Raw genomic sequence first — 20,845 nt, 5'->3', positions numbered from 1 at the left:
GGGGCTGCCCGCCAAGCCCCCCAACCTGGACGCCGCGCTGGCCCTGCTCCGCAAGGAGATGGTAAGGGGAGCTCCGCGGGCCGAGGTGGGGGTGGGGGTCCCCGTCCGGGCTCGCCGTCCCGGGAAAGTTCGCCGGGGCCCGCACTCCGCTCCGGAAGTGCGCGCGCCCACCCGCCCCTTTCTGGCTCCGTTGCCCCGGGCGCCGGCGCCCCGAGTGAGGGACCCTGTCCTCTCTGCCCACGGTGCACCCCTTATCCGGGAAAAGTCCCCACTCGGAGGGCAGTTTTCGGAGCTCAGGCGCCCCAGGTGCGGCCCCAGCTGGCTTAGGAGGCACATTGTGGGGTCCGCTCGTGGCCGAGGGGTGGGCGCGGCGTGGTCACTCCTCTCCGGAGTGAAAGGGACCTCCGGGGTCGGGGCAGGGCTGTTACTGCGGCGGCGGGGTGCAGGGCTGCGCGCGACTGTGCTTTCCTGCCTGGGGGAGGACAGTTTTTGTCCACGCGAGTGACTACAGATTGGAACAGCCCGCGCCCCCCTGCTCCGCGCCCCAGGCGGCGCGTGCAGAATCCGATTACTTCGGAATGGCTCCGACCCCAGATGGCTGTGACGGCGAACGCTCAGCCCATTCCCTCTCAACTGGGTGCAGTCGATCCCGCCTCCCCGCCCCCACCACGCGACCCGCCTGCGAAGCATGAAAGGCGTGCGCTCCCCTTCTGGGTGCATCCCGTGGGGGTTCCTCGGGTCGTGTCTGGGCGCCGGACTCCGTCTTCGGGAAGTACATTTGATGATGTGGACAGGGACACAGGATTTCAGGTGACGCCAGAAGCAGGGCAAGGACTGGGATTTAGGTGGCAGTGAGCCTATCTCCAGGGCCAGGCCTGCGGAGCGCAAACTTCCCTCCTTTCTAAACGCCCTCTGAGCCCTGATCCCCCACCCTTGACCACTCGCTTTCATTTTGGAATCTGCCCCCCGCCTTTTCACTCAGTGCAGGTTTTTTTCCCTTTTAAGTACAGGTAGAAACTTTATTAAGGAAATCTAATGTGCGAACCCTTCTTTTTTCCCAAGACTCAATTTGCCAAAAAACTTATCACAGAAATCCTTTGTGGATGCATCTAGTATGTTAAGATATTGTTTAGAAACATTCAATTTATGCTTTTCCTTTATTTTTTTTTTCCAGGAGCATATCCATTCTGAAAAGTAAGACTTAATTAAATCTGGAAAAGCGGCCTCGTGTTTTTTTTTTCAATCAATTAGATATTGTCTTCCCACTCTATAGCTGGCACTGAATTGTGATTTCCATTTCTCTCTGAAAAGATTTTCTAAGCTTCTTACAGAATGACTTAAATTCCAAGACAACGGCTTTTGATTTATTAATAAACATTGATTGACGCCAGCATTGCCCCCCAGGGAGCTGTGTTTTAATTAGATAAATGGACACCTAGGTTGTTTACAGCCTGGATTTAGATGTTGCATAAATATGGGGGTGAAAGAAAGTTCGGCACTGGAATAGACAGGAAAACCTCAGGGCCACTCCTTTTGTGAGGCTCTGGTTCATAAACAGGCCCTTGTGGCTTGGGAGTTCATGCTGGTCCCAGAAGTATGTTTCCAGGTCCCTCCTGGTGCAGCTGGAGAAAACAGCCACAGCCTTATAATTAGGCCTTGGACCAGAGCTCTAACTATTTGAAGCACAGGGAAAATAAACTGCCATCTTTGGTCAGTCTGATATGTAGCTGAGATAAGGAGAAGATAGGGCTACAGGCCTTGACAAGTTCTTTCACACAGTGTCACAAGGTCTTTAAAAGTGTTCTAGGTGTTTGGGCTTTTTTGTTTTTTAACGTGTATTTATTTTTGAGAGACAGTGTGAGCACGGAAGGGACAGAGAGAGAAACACAGAATCCAAAGCAGGCTCCAGGCTCGGAGCTGTCAGCATAGTGCCTGAAGCGGGGCTTGAACTCACCAAACTTCGATACCGTGACCTGAGCTGAAGTCGGATGCTCAACCTACTGAGCCACCCAGGTGCCCCTCTAGGTGTTTGGGCTTTAAGAGATTTACTAACCTGGGGCCAGTGGGGTCCAAGTAGTAACTTAAACCGAGTTCATTCCTGAATTATCTGTGGGATAGTTTGTGTTGATCTATTGAATTGGAAGGGCCGAGGTCAGATCTCATGTCATGGGATGTACTAGAAGTCCTGGCAGAATGTGATTAATCCCTTTTTGAAAAAGTCCTCTGCAGTCACAGATTCATGTGATTAAGCCTTTTTTTTTTTTTTAAATTGTGTGCAAGCAGTGTTGGTGTAGGAAGACCTTTGATAATAAAGAGGGGAGCAGTGCAGTGAGTGTACTTAGAAGAGGAAGCAGGCCCTGGAGAAGGTGGGTTCCAGAGAGCCTCACATAGCATGGAGGGGTGGAGTGAAAGGATGGCACAGAATTGGACTTTGAGAAGTTAATTTGCTAGCAGGGTGCAGAAAGTGGAGGAAGTTGGGGGGTGCTAGGCGTGAGCTTGGAGAAGGCAAGAGCCTCCAGCAGGGTGCAGGCCTGTGACTGGGAAACAAGATGCAAACGGGGGATACTTCTCTGAAGCAGAAAATGCAGGAATTACCAGGTCTGGGAGGCGACTGAAACTTTTTTATGGCAAGTGCAGCTAAGCAAAACAATGAAAAACTCCACACAGTCCTAGCAGCCAGAGATGATCACTGTTAATCGTTTGGGAAAGCTGTGCAGGCACCGTGTAAATGCGTTCTGTTCATCGGAACTTCTCTGTGAGATGGAAACTCAGATACTTTTCTTCCTTCCTTCCTCCCTTCCCGCTTCCCTCCCTTTTTCTTTCTTTCTCCCTTTTCTTCTCTCTTCTTGTTTCCTGCCTGCCTGCCTTCCCTCTTCCTTCCTTCCTCCCTTCCTCCTCTGCTTCCTTCCTTCCTTCCCCTCTTCCTTCCTTGCTTCCTTCCTTCCTCCCTCCCTCAATGGTTGACAATGTTAGTGTCAGGTGTACAACATTGTGACTCACGTCTATGTGTTCTGGCGTGTCCACTGCAGGTGTGGCTACCGCAGTCACAACACAACACTCTTGCAGTACCATTGACTGTATTCTCTATGCTGTGCCTTTCTTCCCTGTGACTTACTCCCTCCAGAACTGGAAGCCTGTGCCTCCTGCTCCCCTTCACCCATTTTGCCCACCCACCCTCCCCACCCATCTCCTCTGGCAACTGTCCGTTCTTTGTATTTTTGGGTCTGTTTCTGCTTTGTGTTAGTTTGTGCATGGTTTGCCTTTGAGATTCCACATGTGAGTGCAGTCATATGGTATTTGTCTTTCTGTGTCTGACTTATTTCACTTAGCATAATACACTCTAAGGTCCATCCTAGTTCATACATTTTAAAAATCACTCAGAATTTAATTCCCATAAGATCATGGATTCAACCAGATGTATCCCAAAGCCCCATTTTGATGCTGGCATTGTACTGCCCACATGCACTCCCACGAACACAAATACCCACGGCTTGCATTATACACTCTTCGTTGCCTTTTCGTGAGCCCACATTGCAAAGGTTTTCCAGTTAATGCATATTATAATGTCTTCAGAAGGTGCGGAGTGTGCCATTGTGGGCAATGGCAATAACCCTGCTCATCCACCATTGAGACGGGGAGGTTTGCTGCAGCTGTGGGGGAGTCGGGAGGGGTGGCCCCTTTAGGGGGAAATGTGGTTTATCATTACATCAGTGGAGGAGTATGTTACACACTTAAAAATGAGGAGCTGGAGGCTGGAAAAGAGACTTGGATCTGGTGATAAGACAGCGAGGGGTGGCCAGAATGGAATGGGGCTGGGGAGGGCAGTCTGGGTGGGGAGCTGGGTGGGCTTGGCTCGCTGCACCTCTTGGTTTAGGACTTCCTGTTCTAGGAACCCTCCTCTGTGAAGCTTTGTCCTGCTGTGGGTCCCCCCTCTGCCCCCGGGGAGAAAGGGGGGCCCATTTGGCAAGTGGGGGGGGCCACACAGAAATTACTATGCTCTATAGCTTACCTGCTCTATAGACCAGAAAAAGTCCTTTAAAACAAGAAGCTGAGTTTATTGGGTTTTGGGTTTTTTTTTTTAAACATCAGAGGATATTTTAAAATCACATTCAACACATGTTTCCTTGGGGGGTGAGTGTTAGGTGAAGCGTGCAATGGAGATCCAAGAGTGAGTAGGAAACGCTCTGGCCCTTAAGGAGCTTCATACCATCTGGTAGATGTGGGCATCTTCTGGCAATAGGAGTGGTGGAGTGTAGATGACTTCTCAGTTTTCATGCCAGGGCTCTCTGTGGGAGTAACTCTGTCTGAACTAGCTCTTGGAAAAGGAGAATCTTAGAGGGCTGGATGCACACAGAGACAGATGGAAACCAGGGCTGCTGGGCCCCGGCGAAGTCCACCATAGTCTCCTCTCTCCATGGCTGCTAACAGGGTCCACACTGCGTTTCTGCCACACTTCTTAGTTCTGGTTAGTAAGTACCATGTGGAAGGATGCCCATGGGCCCAGCTTCAGTAGTCTGGCCAGCATGGGCCAGCTAGTAGCGACTGAGGACAGGGTCGCATTTTACTAAGATAGTGTGAGTGACCATGTGGGTGGGGTAGGGGTGGGGGTGCTAGGGATCCCCCGTCCCCCACCAAAAGGCCAGTTAACAGATAAAGCAGGGGGCTGCTGGACAAACTATTAGCATCCCACACCCCTTTCTACATAAAAATACTTTACCCTAAAGGCCCCCTCCCCACCCCAGTTTAAAAGACTCTTACGTGCTAAGCCGATAAAGCCACATTTGCTCACTTGATTGAGGTTGGCTTTTCAAATCCTTCCATGTGGCCACCGGATGCCCTTGACCCTCAGTGTCAGCCAGGACCCCTGACCCACACTTTCCCTGATGTTTGTACACAGACCACCCAGCCAGCGGCTCCATGACTTTAGCTCATCAAGCTTGAACACCCCAAAATGTCCCACGAAGGCGTGGACAGAAGATTCTCAGACATGGGAGGCAGGGCATCCTCGAGGGGCTGCAGTCCTAGGGCTTCTTGGGGTCTGCCTCTCAGACCACATTCAAGCAGCTTGACTTGGAACCTCTTTTTTCATGCCCCCCCCAAAACTGCCAAATAGCTATTTTGGTCACCAATGCATGCACGAATGGGAAGTCATCCACACAGGACTTTTGAGTCTCTGAGCTGCAGCGGTTTAGGCAAAGAATGGAATCTGATTCAATAATGCTTGACTTCTGAGGTCCGCACCGCTTCTCCTCTCTGCATTTCAGCTGAGAGAACAAGTAAACGTCTAATGAGTTTGTGCAATGAGTGGTATTCCAGGAGACTTCCAGGAGACGTGCATTAGCCTGAATAGCACATCCCAGTGGATTTCAGCTCTGATGCTGCGCTTGAAGCCATGTGTTAGGGGATTTGAGTCTTTAAAAGGGTTTATGGTAAAGGTCCAATCCCGTGTCAGCCTGTGAAATGCCATCTGCAGTAACAGCATTAGCCTCTAGGACAGCATTCTTGATTAATGTTGATCACAGGAGAGAGGGACTGTCTGGGGGCCATTAATACCGTCTTCGTGTATTGTGTTTCCCCAAAGGACGGACCGCCAGCCCCAGAATCCTCTAGGCCGCTCACTAAAATGCTAATTCCTGGGTCTCTTCCCATACTAGCAGGAGCAGACTAGGAGAAGACGGAATCTGCGTTGTTGTTTTTGTTTCATTTATTTTTTGAGAGAGAGAGACAGTGAGAGCAGGGAGGGACAGAGAGAGGGAGAGACAGGATCCTAAGCAGGCTCAAGGCTCTGAGCTGTCAGCACAGAGCCTGACTTGGGGCTCGAACCCACAAACCATGAGATCATGACCTTAGCCGAGGTCAGACGCAACCAACTGAGCCACCCAGGCACCCCAAAATCTGCATTTTGAACAAGCAGTTTAAGAATTGGGGCACTCATGGGGCACCTGGGCAGCTCAGTCAGTTAAACATCCTACCCTTGATTTCAGCTAGTGTCATGATCTCACAGGCTGGGATTGAGCCCTGGATTGGGCTGTCAGCATGGAGCCTGCTTGGGATTCTCTCTCTCCCTCTCTGCCCCTCCCCTGCACACGTGCTCTCTCACTCTCTCACAATAAATAAACTTAAAAAATAGAGGGGTGCCTGGGTGACTCAGTCGGTTGGGTGGCCAGCTTCGGTTCAGGTCATGATCTTGCAGTTCATGAGTTCAAACCCCGCACTGGGCTCTGTGCTGACAGCTCAGAGCCTGGAGCCTGCTTTAGATTCTGTGTGTCTCTCTCTCTGCCCCTCCCCTGCTCGTGCTCTGTCTCTCTCAGAAATAGACATTAAAAGTGTGTATATATATATATATATATATATATATATATATATATATATATATATATAAAACAAAGAAAAGATTTGGGAAGCTCCTGAATCAGCCATCAAGAGCTCAAATTCTGTTATTAGATTATATGGTATAATTTAGATAATCACTTTGCTCTTTTTAGCTATAGATCCCTTCTAGGGAAAAGGAGAATTAAATGCCATATAGGCTCCTTTTGGCGATAGAGATATAATTCTTTCCCTCTCCTGCCTCTATGGGTCATGACGGTGCCTGCAGAAGTTTGTTGTGTTATAAAATAATGTCGGCACAAGTGCAGCTCTCCTATTGCCAGGTGCTTGGTGACCCTGAGGACACTACGTGGTGGCTGTGAATTCTACAAAGAAAAGGAAGAGCAGCACACGGTTGCTATTCTTGGACTGCGTTTATCAAAAATTAGGCTGTCTAGGGGTGCCTGGGTGGCTCAGTCAGCTAAGGGTTGGACTTCGGCTCAGGTCATGATCTTGCAATTGTGAGTTCGAGCCCCGTGACGGGCTCTGTGCTGACAGCTTGGAGCCTGGTGCCTGCTTCGGACTCTGTGTCTCCCTCTCTCTGCCCCTCCCCCGCACTCTGTATGTGTGTCTCAAATAATATGAATAAACGTCAAAAAATTGTTTTAATTAGGCTGTTGAGGCAGCCATTGTCCCCGCCCCAGTATCCACCCAATAAAAGCACGACTAGAAAGGTGTATATGTATCAGAGTGTGTGCATGTGAAAGCACACTTGTGTCCATGGGGTGGGGGTGGCGGTGTAGCAATGTCAGGTTGTGGGCTCACTGGTCTGGTTTTATTTGCTTTTGATGTTCTTCCTAAGTGAGGTGAGACTTCTAGTCCCAGGATTTGAAAGGACAGAGGAGGAGCGCCTGAGTGGCTCAGTCAGTTAAGCGTCCGACTTCAGCTCAGGTCATGATCTCACAGCTCATGAGTTCAAGCCCCTCATTGGGCTCTGTGCTGACAGCCTGCAGCCTGGAGCCTGCTTTGGATTCTGTGTCTCCCTCTTTCTCTGCCCTTCTCCCATTCATGCTCTATCTTTCTCTCTCACACAAATAAACATTAAAAAAAAGTACAGAGGACTGAAAGATATTTTTTTATCCCACTTTTTTATCTCTGATCACCCCACCTCTAGGGATCAGAAATGGATGTCTCCCCAGAAGCACAACCCTTCTGCTTTCCCCCCACTTCTGGTTAAAAGGCATTTTGGGAATGTGAAAGTGACCCCGTTGTTGGCACTTTGGGCACCTGGTCACGTACGGAGGACCTGGAGTGAGCAGGTGCCGGAGTGTTTCTGCATCACGCTGGGCCAGCGTTGCTGTGGGTTTTCGAGGCTGCGCGGCCAAGAATGTTCAGCGAGGGCGGTTCAGGAAGGGGTCCGGGGAGGACTCTGAAAGAGGACAGTGGCCCTCGTGCATGCGGTTCCCGCCCACCACGCAGCATTTGGGGCCTCTGGGGTCTTGCTCCTGTAACACCTACCTGCACTCCACGGAGACTTCAGCTTGAAAAGCTACATTTTTCACGATCCTGTGTATGAAACCCTGCCAGACGGGCCACAGACTCCGCCAACAGGAAACCAGCCGTGAGACTGGCTCGGTCAGATGTTTGCTCCCCAGTTACCCAGGGTCTTTCTCCTGCGACCTGGCCTTCTGTTTATCTCAGTTGTTGCCCACAGGCTCCAGATGTTTCCAAGTGATAAGTAGGCAGGGCTCATAAAGGGCTCTTCTTTCCTGTTGCTCCTTCCCTCGTAGACACTTAACGCAGAGATGCACAGCCTCCCCTGGGGCTTTGGAGACAGAAAAACTGTTGGGCTTCCTTATGGTTCTACAGAAATTACAGAAGGCATGTGGCCTTGTCTGCTGCTTTTATGAGCACTTTCTGCTCACGTCCTGATTGTCCCTAAGAGCCATGGGCTGGCCTGATTTTGTAGCTATAGAATCCCGTCTGCAAGGATTTCGGGAGGAAGCACTGCCCTTGACCTGAGAACCAGGCAGGTTAGAGGGGAGGGGCAGCCTCTGGGGGACTCCAGGCCTGTTGCAGCCTGGAGACCCTGGGCTGAGGATTAGTGAAATACATTTGGAGACAAGAGAGAGTGGGAAGAGGATGGTTGGTGTGTTCTTAGGTTGTGGACTGCACTTAGAGATAAAACAGCCAAGTTTATTGCAGTTAAAGAGAAATGGCAAGGTGTTTAACAACTCTCATAACCCACAGATCAAAGTAAAACAATAAGGGACCATGTTTTATCTGAAAGACCAGCAGAGGGACACCTGTGTGGTTCAGTTGGTTGAGGGTCCAACTCTTGATTTCGGCTCAGGTCATGATCCCAGGGTCGTAGGATCGAGCCCCATGTTAGCGTGTTATGTTCTGTGCTGAGCGTGGAGCCTGCTTAAGATTCTCTCTCCCTCTGCCCCTCTACCCTGCTCATGCTCTCTCTCTGTCTCAAAAAAAACAAAACCAAAACAAAAGACCAGCAGAGATTGAAAAAAATGATGATAGTAATGGTGAGGATTTGGGGAAATAAACACCATAAAAACAGAATTTCCTTTCCTTTTATGTTAGTTGTCTGAAAAACACTAGCCACTGACATGAGGCTTTTTATATTTGTCCGAGAACTTGGTTTTGATGTTAGCTTCAGATTTGCTTCTCTCCCTGCATCTGCTCTTACAGAGGGGGAGTTTCAGTTAATGGGGTCACATTCAAGAAAATGACAGAACACATGGGGTGCCTGGGAGGCTCAGCAGGTTAAGCATCCAGCTTCGGCTCAGGTCATGATCTCACGGTTCGTGGGTTCAAGCCCGACATCGGCCTCTGTGCTGACAGCTAGCTCAGAGACTGGAGCCTGTCTTTGGATTCTGTATCTCCTTCTCTCTCTGACTCTCAAAAATAAAATAAGATTAAACTAAATTCAAAAAGAAAATGACTGAACACAAACCTTCAGATGCATGCTGAATTCCAGTGTGTCATCAGGCGCCCTCAGATCATGTTTTTACCTCGAGTCCTACCTGACTTCAACATCACGTATAGCCATGTTTCACTCCTTATCTTGAGCAGTGGGTTTTAAGGCTTTGGATACAAACCTTTGAGGAATGGTCTCATGTTTGCAGCCCCAGGACTGAGGAGGGATTGGAAGGAAGGCATCCTTTTCCCTTCTCTACCTCTTCTGCAATTTCATTTTCATAAATTTCTCTTATAGTAATAGCCATACAGTGGATAATGATACTTGTACTCAGATGTGTATTGCAGTGATATAGAATAGAATACTGATCAAATAGTCATTGAAAAGCATGTGATAACAATATGAACCTAGATCTTTACAGTATGAAAACTGTTACAAGTAAGTTACAAAAGAGTACACATACATGTGCACAGTGGTCCCCAGCTTGTGTCACATGGTGTCTTGAGGAATACATTCTAAACTGCTAAAAGCGTGTATCTTTATAACAGTTCTCAAAGTGTGTTCTGGGGGATGTTTAGGGTCCGTGGATCCTTTTCGGGGACTATAATTATGTGGTCATATTGATAGATGTTTTAAAATAGTATCTAAGGAGGGAGCACTTGGGTGGTTTAGTCAGTTAAGTATTGACTACATCTCAGCTTAAGTCTTGATCTAGGGGTTATTAGTTTAAGCCCCAGGTTGGGTGTGGAACCTACTTTAAAAAAATTACCTAAGGAAATGTACCAACATTTGGAAGGTCTGCATAATTCAGTGAGTTGATTTTTCACATTTTTCATAGAACTAATGCTTGCTGTTACAAAATCACACACGATTAAAAGATCCATTCAAAGTGTAAAACTGATGGATTTTAACATAACAGAAAAACTTCATTGGCATAGTTTCAATTCCACATTGCAGCTGTCTGAAGGGTAATGTCCAAGAAGAATACCCACGATTTTCTAAAAGGCTATTACATATCCATGTGAGGCCAGATTTTCTTCATTTTCTTCAACCAAAGCAACATGTCACAAAGGATCAAATGTAGGGCTGCTTGGGCTGCTCAGTTGGTTAAGTGCCCAACTTCAGCTCAGGTCATAATCTCACTGTGTGTGGGTTCGAGCCCCCCATCGGGCTCTGTCAGCTCAGAGCCTGGAGCCTACTTTGGATTCTGTGTCTCCCTCTCTCTGTCCCTTCCTCACTCCCACTCTGTCTCTCAAAAATAAAAATGTTTAAAAAAATTAAAAAAGATCAAACGCAGAAGGAGATAAGCTAGACATTAAAAAGATTTAGAAAGTGGTGGTGTTCATAAAAATGTTATGTTAACGTGTAATGTTTCTGTTTCTGTTTACATGGATCAATAGGAAAACTCCTCAGTTTTCATTCCTAATAAGGTAAATGTTAATAGGTATAAAACACGTGAATAAGAATCCTTAGGGGCCCTCAATAGTTAGAGGTCCCAAGACCAAAACATTTGAAGATAGATAACTGCTTCTGAACATGGAATGAGGGAATCATGGTTCGCATAACTATGAACCATTGACATTTTAATAGAATTAGAATGTTTTGTTTTTATAATGGGGAAAAGGTCAAACAATGTGCAAAGTCATCGCTTAAAGAAAATGATAGACTGCCTTTTTTCCACGATGCCTAGGACAGAGCACAAGAGGAAAGGGGCTTAACTGGTACCAATATTAGTGTAGGTTGGAGGGAAAGCAGGGTGTCCTGGGAGAGGCTGCAGAACGGGCTCTGTCAGCGTGGACAACGCCGTTAGCTGTGAGCAGGAAGCACCCTGAAACCACCTTATGGGGTAGGGAGGGCGTGTGGGCAAGTGTAGAGCTGCAGGGGGTTTGGGCGTGGCTTAATCTGGGGGTGCGGTCACGCAGCCTGGTGTATTTTCTGTCTCCCGTTCACCATTGATCTTCAGAGTCTAGTTCTCAGCCCAGTGAGCCTAGAATATTCACAAGGAGATGAGGCAGACCAAATAGCCTACAGGAGAGGAGAGTGCTGCGTAGGGGCCACATGATGGACTGGAAGCTTGCTTAGTAAGCACAGGACTACAGGCCACCAGCGAGTTCTGAAGTCTGTCGTGGGTATTTCAGTCCAGCATGAGTTGCTGGGTCAATAGACCCGTCTCCTCCTGGATCAACACCAGAGAAGTCTTTCTCTTTGGTTTGCCTTTGCAAAAACAGTATGCCGGGCAGCTTCCTTCGACACCGCGTCCTTTTTTCAGAAATCAGGTTACGATCCAGCAGGTCACTGCTTCATTGCCTTCCAGCCTCACAGATAACATGAAGGACACCTGGATCAGACCTGGGGGCCTTTCCCGGGTCTTTTCTAAATAAAACAAGTTAATTCACAGGCCATCCGTGCGTGCTGCGTCATTCATTACATTCTTAAAAGGTAGCTTTGAAAATGGTCTCATTGTAAGTCAGCACATATTCATAGTAGGAACTCCAGAAAATTCAGAAAAGCCAAATATAAGTCACATGTGATGTTAGCAGTTTGCTCCGCATCACAGCTGACACGGCATCTCCTTGCCCAGGTCAGCTATGTGGGCAGTGCAGGCTGGTAGTCAAAGCGCCGACCTTGGAGTCCTAAACACCTGTGCCGCCCCTGCCCTCCGCCCGCAGGCCCCGAGCCACGGGCCTTCATCCTTCCAATTTCCTCATCAGAATGGAATGGGCACCTACCTCACAGAACGAGGATGAGGGTTATGTATTTGTGCCCAGCCGAGATTTTCTTCTCTACAATCAATCCCTAGAAACAGACAGTTAGCTGGTTAAAAGTTATGTGCTATTTAAGTCTTTTGATAGACTTTGCCAGGCAGGCTTCCACAAAGGTAATGTTTATCTATTTTTGAGAGAGACTGAGAGAGCGTGTAAGTGGGGCAAGGACAGAGAGAGAGGAAGACACAGAATCCGAAGCAGGCTTTAGGCTCCAAGCTGTCAGCACCGAGCCTGACGTGAGGCTCGAACCCGTGAACCAGAAGATCATGACCTGAGCCGAAGTGTGACACTCAACCTACTGAGCCACCCAGGCGCCCCTTATTACTAGTTTTTAAAATTAAGAGCATCATGCTCATTGAAAAAAATATGAAGCAATGTAGAAGGCTGTAAATAACCAATCCCACTTTCTAGAAGTAAGTTCTGCTAACAGATTTTATTGTAGGACTTCACCCTACTTTGTTAGACCAAGTCCCTACCACCTTATGTTTCAATGTAAATTTTCATCCAACAAACCTATTTTGCATCTGTCCCCATATTTCACATCCCCTCCCCTATATTATAGCTCATGATTCTTTAATTTTACTTGGAACCTATGTATCCCTGCCCAGTGTGAGGTGAGTGTTTATCATCTGAGGTTGAGGAATGCAGTGGTGGGGAGATAATGGTCTGGCACATCCCAGTATGATTTATTGAACTAACACCCCCCCCCCCCCCCCCCCCCCCCCCCCCCCCCCCCCCGTGGACGTTGACTCAGCCCCTCCCACAGAACCGGCTGCAAGACACAAAGAAGACCATTTCTTTTTGTCTCTGTCATGTTTTCTACCTGTTGCTGGATTTGGGAAGAAGTTGCTTTTGTGTATGTACTAGTGAGTTGCCCCAACTTTTAGTTTCTTGAAACTATTGTTCTTAAATACTTTTTATTTCTAAAAAATATCCTCAAGTTTCTTGTGATGCTTTGTTTTGAGTCACCAAAAGCTTCCTTTTAAAAAAGTTTCTTTCAGGGCACCTGGGTGGCTCAGTTGGTTAATCGACCGACTTCGGCTCAGATCATGATCACACAGTTGATGGGTTCAAGCCTCGCATCGGGCTCTGTGCTGACAGCGCAGAGCCTGGAGCCTGTTTCGGATTCTGTGTCTCCCTCTCTCTCTGCCCCTCCCCTGCTCACGCTCTGTCTCTGTCTCAAAAATAAGCAAACATTAAAAAAATTTTTTTTAAGTTCCTTTCATCTTGGGAGCCTTGTATCCAAGTGGTCATGAATCTGTTGTAATTGTGTGAGAGTTTGGGAGAACACTCAGACCACGGCACCCTCCAAAGACAGAAACTCCGTGCCCTGAAACCTGCTGGGGCCAGTACCCTGTTTGATGTGACGTGTGTTTGTGTGGCCAGTCTGTTGGGCATCTTTGAGACAATTTTGAGGGCAATTCAGGATTGTTTGGCCCCATTGTTGGAGATGTGGGTTGCTGAGCCACCTGTGCGTGCAGCAGGGGTGGGGGTAGGGGGCGGGGAGCTCTGTGCAGGGGAAAAGAGAACATGATCCGGAAGTTAAGCCGGAAGCCCAGACAGAGAGAGGAAGGAATGGCGTTAGCAGTTTAAAGCAATGGAAGCTAGCTGATTGTTCTTAATTGTCTTGAAGGTCTAGAGTAAGGGCTACAAATTACACGGTCTTAGAATATTCTGTTTTTCCTCAATTATCTGAAATTTGGCAATCTGCTTCAAAGAAAAGCTCTATTTTCTGAATCCAGCCGTGACTTAGATCAGTTGTCCTTAAGGGACATGTGGGAACAGATCACTAAGGTGATGGGCTTCCCCTGCTTGTAGGATGGGGACAGTGCTGGGGCTTAGTGGGCTTGCTGAGGGCACACCCAACCCCCCCAATCCTCAGTCTTTTTTTCTGGAAGGACAGGTTCTTGTTCACGGGTGATGTAATCATATTCTGAAACCCCTCTGCCATTGAGTTCTCTGGCATGGTGCCTCTCCCCGCTTCCCAAATTCCCAGACACCCCTCGCCCCTGTGCCCCCCAGCCTTCAGGGTTGAGAGTTTGATTTCTGCAGCTGTCATGAGTCTTGCTCCCTGTTGCAGACCGTGTGACTATAAAGAGCACTCAGGAAGCAAACCTGGGTTTGGGTCTTCGGTCAAGCAGGAGTTGAGTCTGTTTTCTCTGAAGCAGCAATAACCATATAGTCTGGGGCTTTCTCCTGGGGGCGCCTTGGGGTGCTCTGGGCACTGGTTCAGCTCTGCCACCTGTGCCACTACCTGCAGGGTGTAGCAAGGGGCCTGCTGATCCCTGCACGACCCCCCTGCCCGGCCGCTTCTCCGGCCAGATGTTTTATGGGAGGGCATCTCTACAGTAAGGCGTTTTCAAGGAGTCCGCGAATATGTGTCTACACTGCACAGTTCTGTGCTGGGTGCTGAGGGATGCCAGAGGGAGCTGGGTCACTGCATATGGGCTTGTCCTGCATTAGAAGAAAGACCACCCATGTGCTTACAGCAGAACGAGGCAGGCAGAGAAGGTGAAGGGGAAACTCAGGAGCACCTGTGCCTCAGCCAGAGTCCAGAAAGTGGAGAAGCTGGTGTTGGGCTGGGCGAGCAAAGAGGCCTTCACAGACACAGTGAGGACAGGTTGGGGACACTGGGGGAGACGGGACCTCCGGCCAACCATTGCATGAGGTGCAGGTCGGAGACAGCAGATTCAGACCAGATTATGGAATGCTGCCTAGGGATTTTCAGTTTGCCTCTGGTAAGTGAAAGTGTTGAATCAGCCCCCGCTGAGGGAGGGGCACCCAGCTGGGAAGCTGGCTTGCTCCTGCTTACCTCCTGCCCGCCTTGTTCATCGGAGGAAGGCTGGTAACTCAGAGGAGTTTGGTCTAGTGCATGCAGAAGGCACTGAGAAACTGGGGTGTGTGTAGGCATGTGCATGCGCGTGTGTGTGCTTAAATCTCTGTTAAATTAGCCCAGGCCCTTGGCATCTGTTCAGTTCGGTAATAGGCGTGTGCAGGACGGAGCTGGATTCCTAGGCGGGTCCGACCTCCGTTTCTAGGCCAGTGTTCCACCCGATGACAGGGCATCAGTGCGTCATCCGGCCGCTGCAACACAGAAAGGCCCAGGACACAATCCTGACTCTGGGCCTGGGAGACCTTGGGCCCCGACCTGAAGAGAAAAGCCTGGGACCACAGATCTTTGAGTAGCGCTGGGTCAGAGGAAGTCAGAGCCTCTGAAACCCAGCAGCAGTTGTAGGGCTGTGGAGCCCAGGCTGCCGCGTTCCCCTGTGCCCACCTGCACCCACCTGTGCCCACCAGCACCCACTCCCACCCTGCCCAGACCTGGGCCAGTACTGCTCCTTCTGGTGTTTTCCATTGTTCACTTCCAGGGTGGGGAACAGTTGGGATTGCCCAGCCCCACTGGTGTCAGAGGTGACTCGGTAGAAATCTCTCCAGGATTCCAGATGAATCTTTTCTATGTCTTTTTTTTTTTAATTCCAGTGTAGTTAACATCCAGGGTTGTATTAGTGTATGACTTTTTAAGCAAATACTAGTATGATTCTAAGAGGGTGTGATTTTATTACAGTTTCCACTCCTTGTATTAAATCCTAGAACAGATAGGTAGGTGTGGGTGAGCTTGCCAACTCAGAGTCTTTGCAGTTTGGTTACTGTACTCAGATCTGAAGACCATGGGGAGCCCTGGGGGAAAGGAGCGAGTGCAGGGGAACGGACTGGTTGGTTTACAGGCCAGAACTTCATCGCGAATAGTTGAAAGACCCGAAGCTACTGACTGGAGAAGACACAGTTTTTTTCCAGGGGGTAGAGGTGGCAGAATGAACATGATCTTTGAATAGTTAAAGGGTGGTTAAGAGGAAGTAGATTGGTGTGCGTGCATAATGGTTACACCTAGCATCAGGGGATGCCGGGAGATTTTGACTTGGCACGGAGAAGAGTTGTGGCTGTTGGAAAATGAATGAACTGGTCTGGAAAGTCCTCCTTCTAGGGGTTTGAAGGAAGGCATTTGGGGTCCTTTCCTTTTCGAGAGTCTTCAGTGACCATCTGGTCCTCAAGAAGCAGGTTTGCTGGTTAACTTTCATCTGGCTTGTGACCACCCTGGCAGGCTTCTACCAAAGATGGCCAGATGTTCCCACTAACTCTGAGGTGAATTGGGGCAGGAGGAACATGGCGCCACACAGGCTGCTGGTATGTCCTATGTCTGCCTTTCCTTTCCGGGGTGAGATCTGCAGGCTGGCAGAGCAGAAAGAATCATGAACACAGTAAAAACAGCAGCTGCCACTCCTTCCAGAAGTTGGACAGCATGTCTCCGGTCTCACAGCTAGCGAGGGGCAGGGCCGGCATTGGCACCCTAGCAGGCTGGCCCTGGAACCCACTCTCCATTCCATGCTGTTCTGCCTGGCTGGGCTGAAAGTCAGTGCTCGCAGGAGAATAAATACAAGGGGCCCGGGAAAGACAGAGACTTGTCAAGAACAGTGGGTTCTGCACCGGAACTGGACGTCGAAATCGTCTGGGTAATTTTTCAGACACAGATGTCGGGAGGAGCCAGCTTTTCCTCGTGACAGCACATGCACAAGCTAATCAGGAACAAGAGTGGTGGTGTCAGACTCTAGGATGTGGCCCCGTGGCCGGGCGTCTCTTGGTTGATCCATGACGTACCTGATTGGGGTGGGCTTCTGACAGTAGGATGCTATTGAGCCAGCACGGCCCTCTCAGACTATTCTGAAGTTTTCCCTGAACGTCTTAGCAAAATATGCAACATCAGTGTGCCCTGGATCCATTTCTATGATCTGCTCATCTATGGTAGGGAGATAGCCAGTGTTTGCCTGGCAATTTAGCGTGGTTGAAGGGTGTGAAGAATCATCTGGAATTTAACGCCCAGTCTTGTCATGAGATGAATGCCTCTTTCTGGACCCCAGCTTTCCTGGCGTGAAAGTCAGACCACCTTACACGGCAGGTGTCATCGCCGGGTAATGAGAAAGACCAGAGATCAGAGATCTTCTCTTCCTCGGTTTCCTGCGTGCACATTCCCATGCGTCTTTGGTGCTTTAGCCCTTGCTGCACGGGAGACATTGGATGACTGGTTATTAAATGGATGGATAGCGCACCGAAGCCCTCCCAGCAGCTCTATAAGAAATGATTATTCCCTGTTGTCATCCGCTGAGGCACGGGGCTGATGTGTGAGTTGCAAAAGGGCCAAGAAGCAGAAAGCAGGTCTCCCAGCATCTGTGTAGAGTTTCTCCCCTTATGACACGCAGGGAAGTCTGCAGCTCAGCAGCTCCGTCACCAGGAGCTCTGTCCCCAGCAGCTCTGTCCCCAGCGGCCCCACACCTGCTGGACCAGAGGCTGCACGATTAACAAGAGCCACAGGTGATTCTCATGCACTGGTGTCGGACTCACTAGGCTGGGCTGCATTTCCAAATGGATGAACCTTCTGTCTTTGGGATTGATGGGAACAATCCATTTCCTCTGCTGGCTTGTGCTTGTTCCCTTGGGACGGGGCCATGGGAAGAGGGGAACTTGAAGGCAAACAAATGCGTGACTTTGAAACGATCTCTGACCCACCCCCAGTTGTGAAAGTCGTTTCCAGGAGAATCCTTGGAGGCCCCCCGGTGTCACTAGACTCAGTCAGTCACCTGCTCTGGGGAGTGATCCCACAACCATCTTTGGGGAAGACTGACCTAGTCGGAAGAGAGGGAGTTGGAATACTTCTCTTGAGGGTCTGGAGGCTGAGCTAGTTCAGACGGTGAGTGCTCCAGGGGGCCGTGTGTGACACTGACAGGTGAACCACTGTCGTTGGCAAAGGAGTTGAGGACTATGATATCAGGGAGGGCACACACGGGTGCTCTCTGAATCCGATCAGAGCATGAGGAAAGGGCACACTTGTGTATCTTGACGTCCAAAGAGAAACCAGCTGGGGCCACCCAAATGCACAGGGCTGGTCCTTTCTAGGTTGCGCTCTGGTGCCAGGGTGAATTCTACAGGCCGGGGCCTGCCAGCCCAGAGGTGCGATCCTGCCCTGACACACTGAGTAATATCTGAGGTGTGGGCATCCCACAGTGAAGGTTTTCTCCAAATTGGAAATCCAAAGCGTCCGAGTGATGCTCTGAGTCGTTCACGGTACGGAAAGAATGTGCTGGCACAAGCAGATTGCTGGCTGAGTGCTCAACTAAAATTAAACTCAAGTGCTGACTCCTTGTTTTTCCCTTCCCACCCTTTCCCTCTAGGTTGGCCTCCGACAGCTGGACATGTCCTTGCTCTGCCAACTCTATAGCCTCTACGAGTCCATTCAGGAATATAAGGGAGCGTGCCAGGCCGCCTCCAGCCCGGACTGCACCTACGCCCTGGAGAACGGCTTCTTCGAGGAGGAGGAGTACTTCCCGGAGCAGAACTCGCCCCACGATGGCAGGGAGCGGGGACCTCCGAGGGACCTACCACTGCCTGTGTCCCCACTCTCCAGCACCGACTGGATTCTCGAGTCCATCTAGAAAGGGGTCTCTGCAGAGAGCCACTGCTGCTACCAGACCGCCAGCATTTACTTCTCCTCTGAAGAAAGCTCATCTGCACCTCCATCATGGGCGGGCACCGGGCGATGGCCAGTGCGCCAGTTTAATCTGGAGGAGCCATGTGGCCGTGTGTTCTGATGGCCGGAGCTTGTGCCTGGGTGGTCCAGCCACGTCCTCCGGTCCGTGGTACTCAGGTGCTTCTGCCAAGGAAGGATCTTCCCCCATCCTTCCCTGGGGAAGACCTTTCGGAGCGTTTTGCGCAAGGCCACTGTGACTGGTTACTTCCTTCCAGGTGGTGTACGGTTTGCCTTGTAGGAACTGCCTCCGGTTTGCAATGTCCGGAAACTAACACTTTGCGGCTCCCCTTCCTCCATGCATTCGGCGGCCTTTCTTGCTTTCGTCTTGTGAGGGTTGAAGGCTCTTGGTTGGGCCTTATTTACCTGTGAGCTGCACTGCCAACTGCCCAGGTGACTTGATGAAAGCTTTTTACCAAAAAAGTAAACGTTTCAGGTCATTCCCATTGGCTGCATTCTCTTAACCTGTCAAAACAACGCATAGTCTTTGTCTAACTGAGGGAGGCGAGAGGGAGACGGTACAGAGATGCGCCACTGTTGGGAGAGAGAACCCGGAGCAAGCTAACGTCTGTCACTCACTGAAAGGCAGCCAGCCTTTTGTTCTGAACATAAGCTAGTATATTAGCGATCCTGCCTCTTCCACTCAAAAACAACGATCACCTTAAGCCTTAATATATTTATTATAATCCTTTATGAGTGCTTTACACTTTGTAGGTTAAAAATGAGGATAAAATGCTAACCTCTTTGACTAGAGTTGTGTGTTCTTTTGGTCTGAACTACAAATCATTCGTTTTCATAACTGGAATGCATTGAATCCAATCAACTACTGAAAGAACATTACAGTTTGTTTTCTTTCTTTTTTTTTATGTTTATTTTTGAGAAAGAGACAGAGTGTGAGAGGAGGAGAGGTAGAGAGAGAGAAAGAGAGAGGGACACAAATAATCCAAAGCAGGCTCCACAGCCTGATGTGGGAGTCGAACCCATGGACCGTGAGATCATGACCTAAGCTGAAGTCAGACGCCCAACCGACTGAGCCACCGAGGTGCCCCAGTTTGTTTTCTTGCCATCGAGAATCTGAAAGAAGCTTCCTCCCTCTGTTGACTTATTCTTGGGAGTGATTTATCCACAGCTGATCACCATTTACGGTTGGGTCTCAGCGCTGTTCTGTCTTTCACTCCTTCAGATCCCCTGTCCTCTTGTTTCTTTTGACATAATAATTGCTGATTAGCGCCTCTTTCAGGTCAGGGAGAGGAGGTAAAACTAGTCCTCCCGAACCAGCACGTTGACAGCCTGTTATGGACGTGGCCGTGTGTCGGGAACGGGTGAGGCTTACAGAGAAGGAAGAGCGTTTCTGCTCATCTCCTGTGTTGAAAGTAGTAGTTAAATGAGAGACGGTGGCAGATTGCCTTCAGTACAAGGCTCAACCGTTCGGGCGAGGCGGGGGGAGCAAGAGAATTAAAAGTGACAGGACCAGTGCCGGCTGGTCACCTACCTGAACCTTTGAGGTTGGGCCCCTACTTCACAAGAGGTCGAACCTCAGGTGGGCTGTTCTCAACCCGTGTTAGGGTCACGTGGGGGGCTTTTAGAAGATGACTGAGCTCCAGAACCCCCATCTCCATTCTGATTTAAGTAGTAAGGAGTGAGGTCTGGGGCTCCGCATGCTTCTAGAAGTCCCCCAGGTGATTTCTACCGCAGATCCAATTGCTGTCTAGTGTTCACACTGGCCCGGGAAGCAGGCATCACGGGAAACACGTGAGAGACGTGGGCTCTGCCACCCCACCTGGCCCTACTGACTCGGGCGCTGTGTCTCCCCAGGATGTCCCCGCGACTCTTGACCTAAAGTTCAGGAAGTACCGCTTTATGTTAGCCCAGCACCAACACTGTGGCTCCTGGGGCGGGGGAGGGGATGCGGCATCTTCTTGGAGCCCTGGGTGATGGCCAGGAGACTCTCCTCTCTGGATGGGCACCCACAGCCCAGGAGTGAAGCTTGCAGAGCTGGCTCGGGCGTGGAGGAGCCCCCCAGTTCAGAACGCATGGCTTCTGGGCACCTGGGTGGCTCAGTTAGGAAAGCATCCCACTTTGGCTCAGGTCATGATCTCACGGTTCGTGGGTTCGAGCCCCGCATCAGGCTCTGTGCTGACACCTCAGAGCCTGGAGCCTGCTTTGGATTCTGTGTCTCCCTCTCTCACTGTCTCTCCCCTGGTTGTGCTCTCTCTCTCTCTCTTTCTCTCTCTGTCTCTCAAAAATAAATCCTCCATTTGA

General features: G+C 49.8%; 1 protein-coding gene across 1 annotated transcript; it reads left to right on the top strand.

Annotated features, from left to right (window-relative positions):
* The first annotated feature begins 6 nt into the window (after positions 1-6).
* On the top strand, positions 7-19,336 carry FAM89A (family with sequence similarity 89 member A). The gene is made up of 2 exons (XM_029914833.1): positions 7-61; positions 18,231-19,336. The coding sequence occupies exons 1-2, from the start codon at positions 59-61 to the stop codon at positions 18,489-18,491; spliced, it is 264 nt and encodes an 87-aa protein (XP_029770693.1). The 5' UTR covers positions 7-58; the 3' UTR covers positions 18,492-19,336.
* Positions 19,337-20,845: the final 1,509 nt, after the last annotated feature.

This window comes from Suricata suricatta, chromosome 2 (genome assembly GCF_006229205.1).
Source record: "Suricata suricatta isolate VVHF042 chromosome 2, meerkat_22Aug2017_6uvM2_HiC, whole genome shotgun sequence".
Lineage (NCBI taxonomy): Eukaryota > Metazoa > Chordata > Mammalia > Carnivora > Herpestidae > Suricata > Suricata suricatta.
Note: the sequence above shows the minus strand (reverse complement) of the source record. Positions and strands in the feature narration are given on the sequence as shown.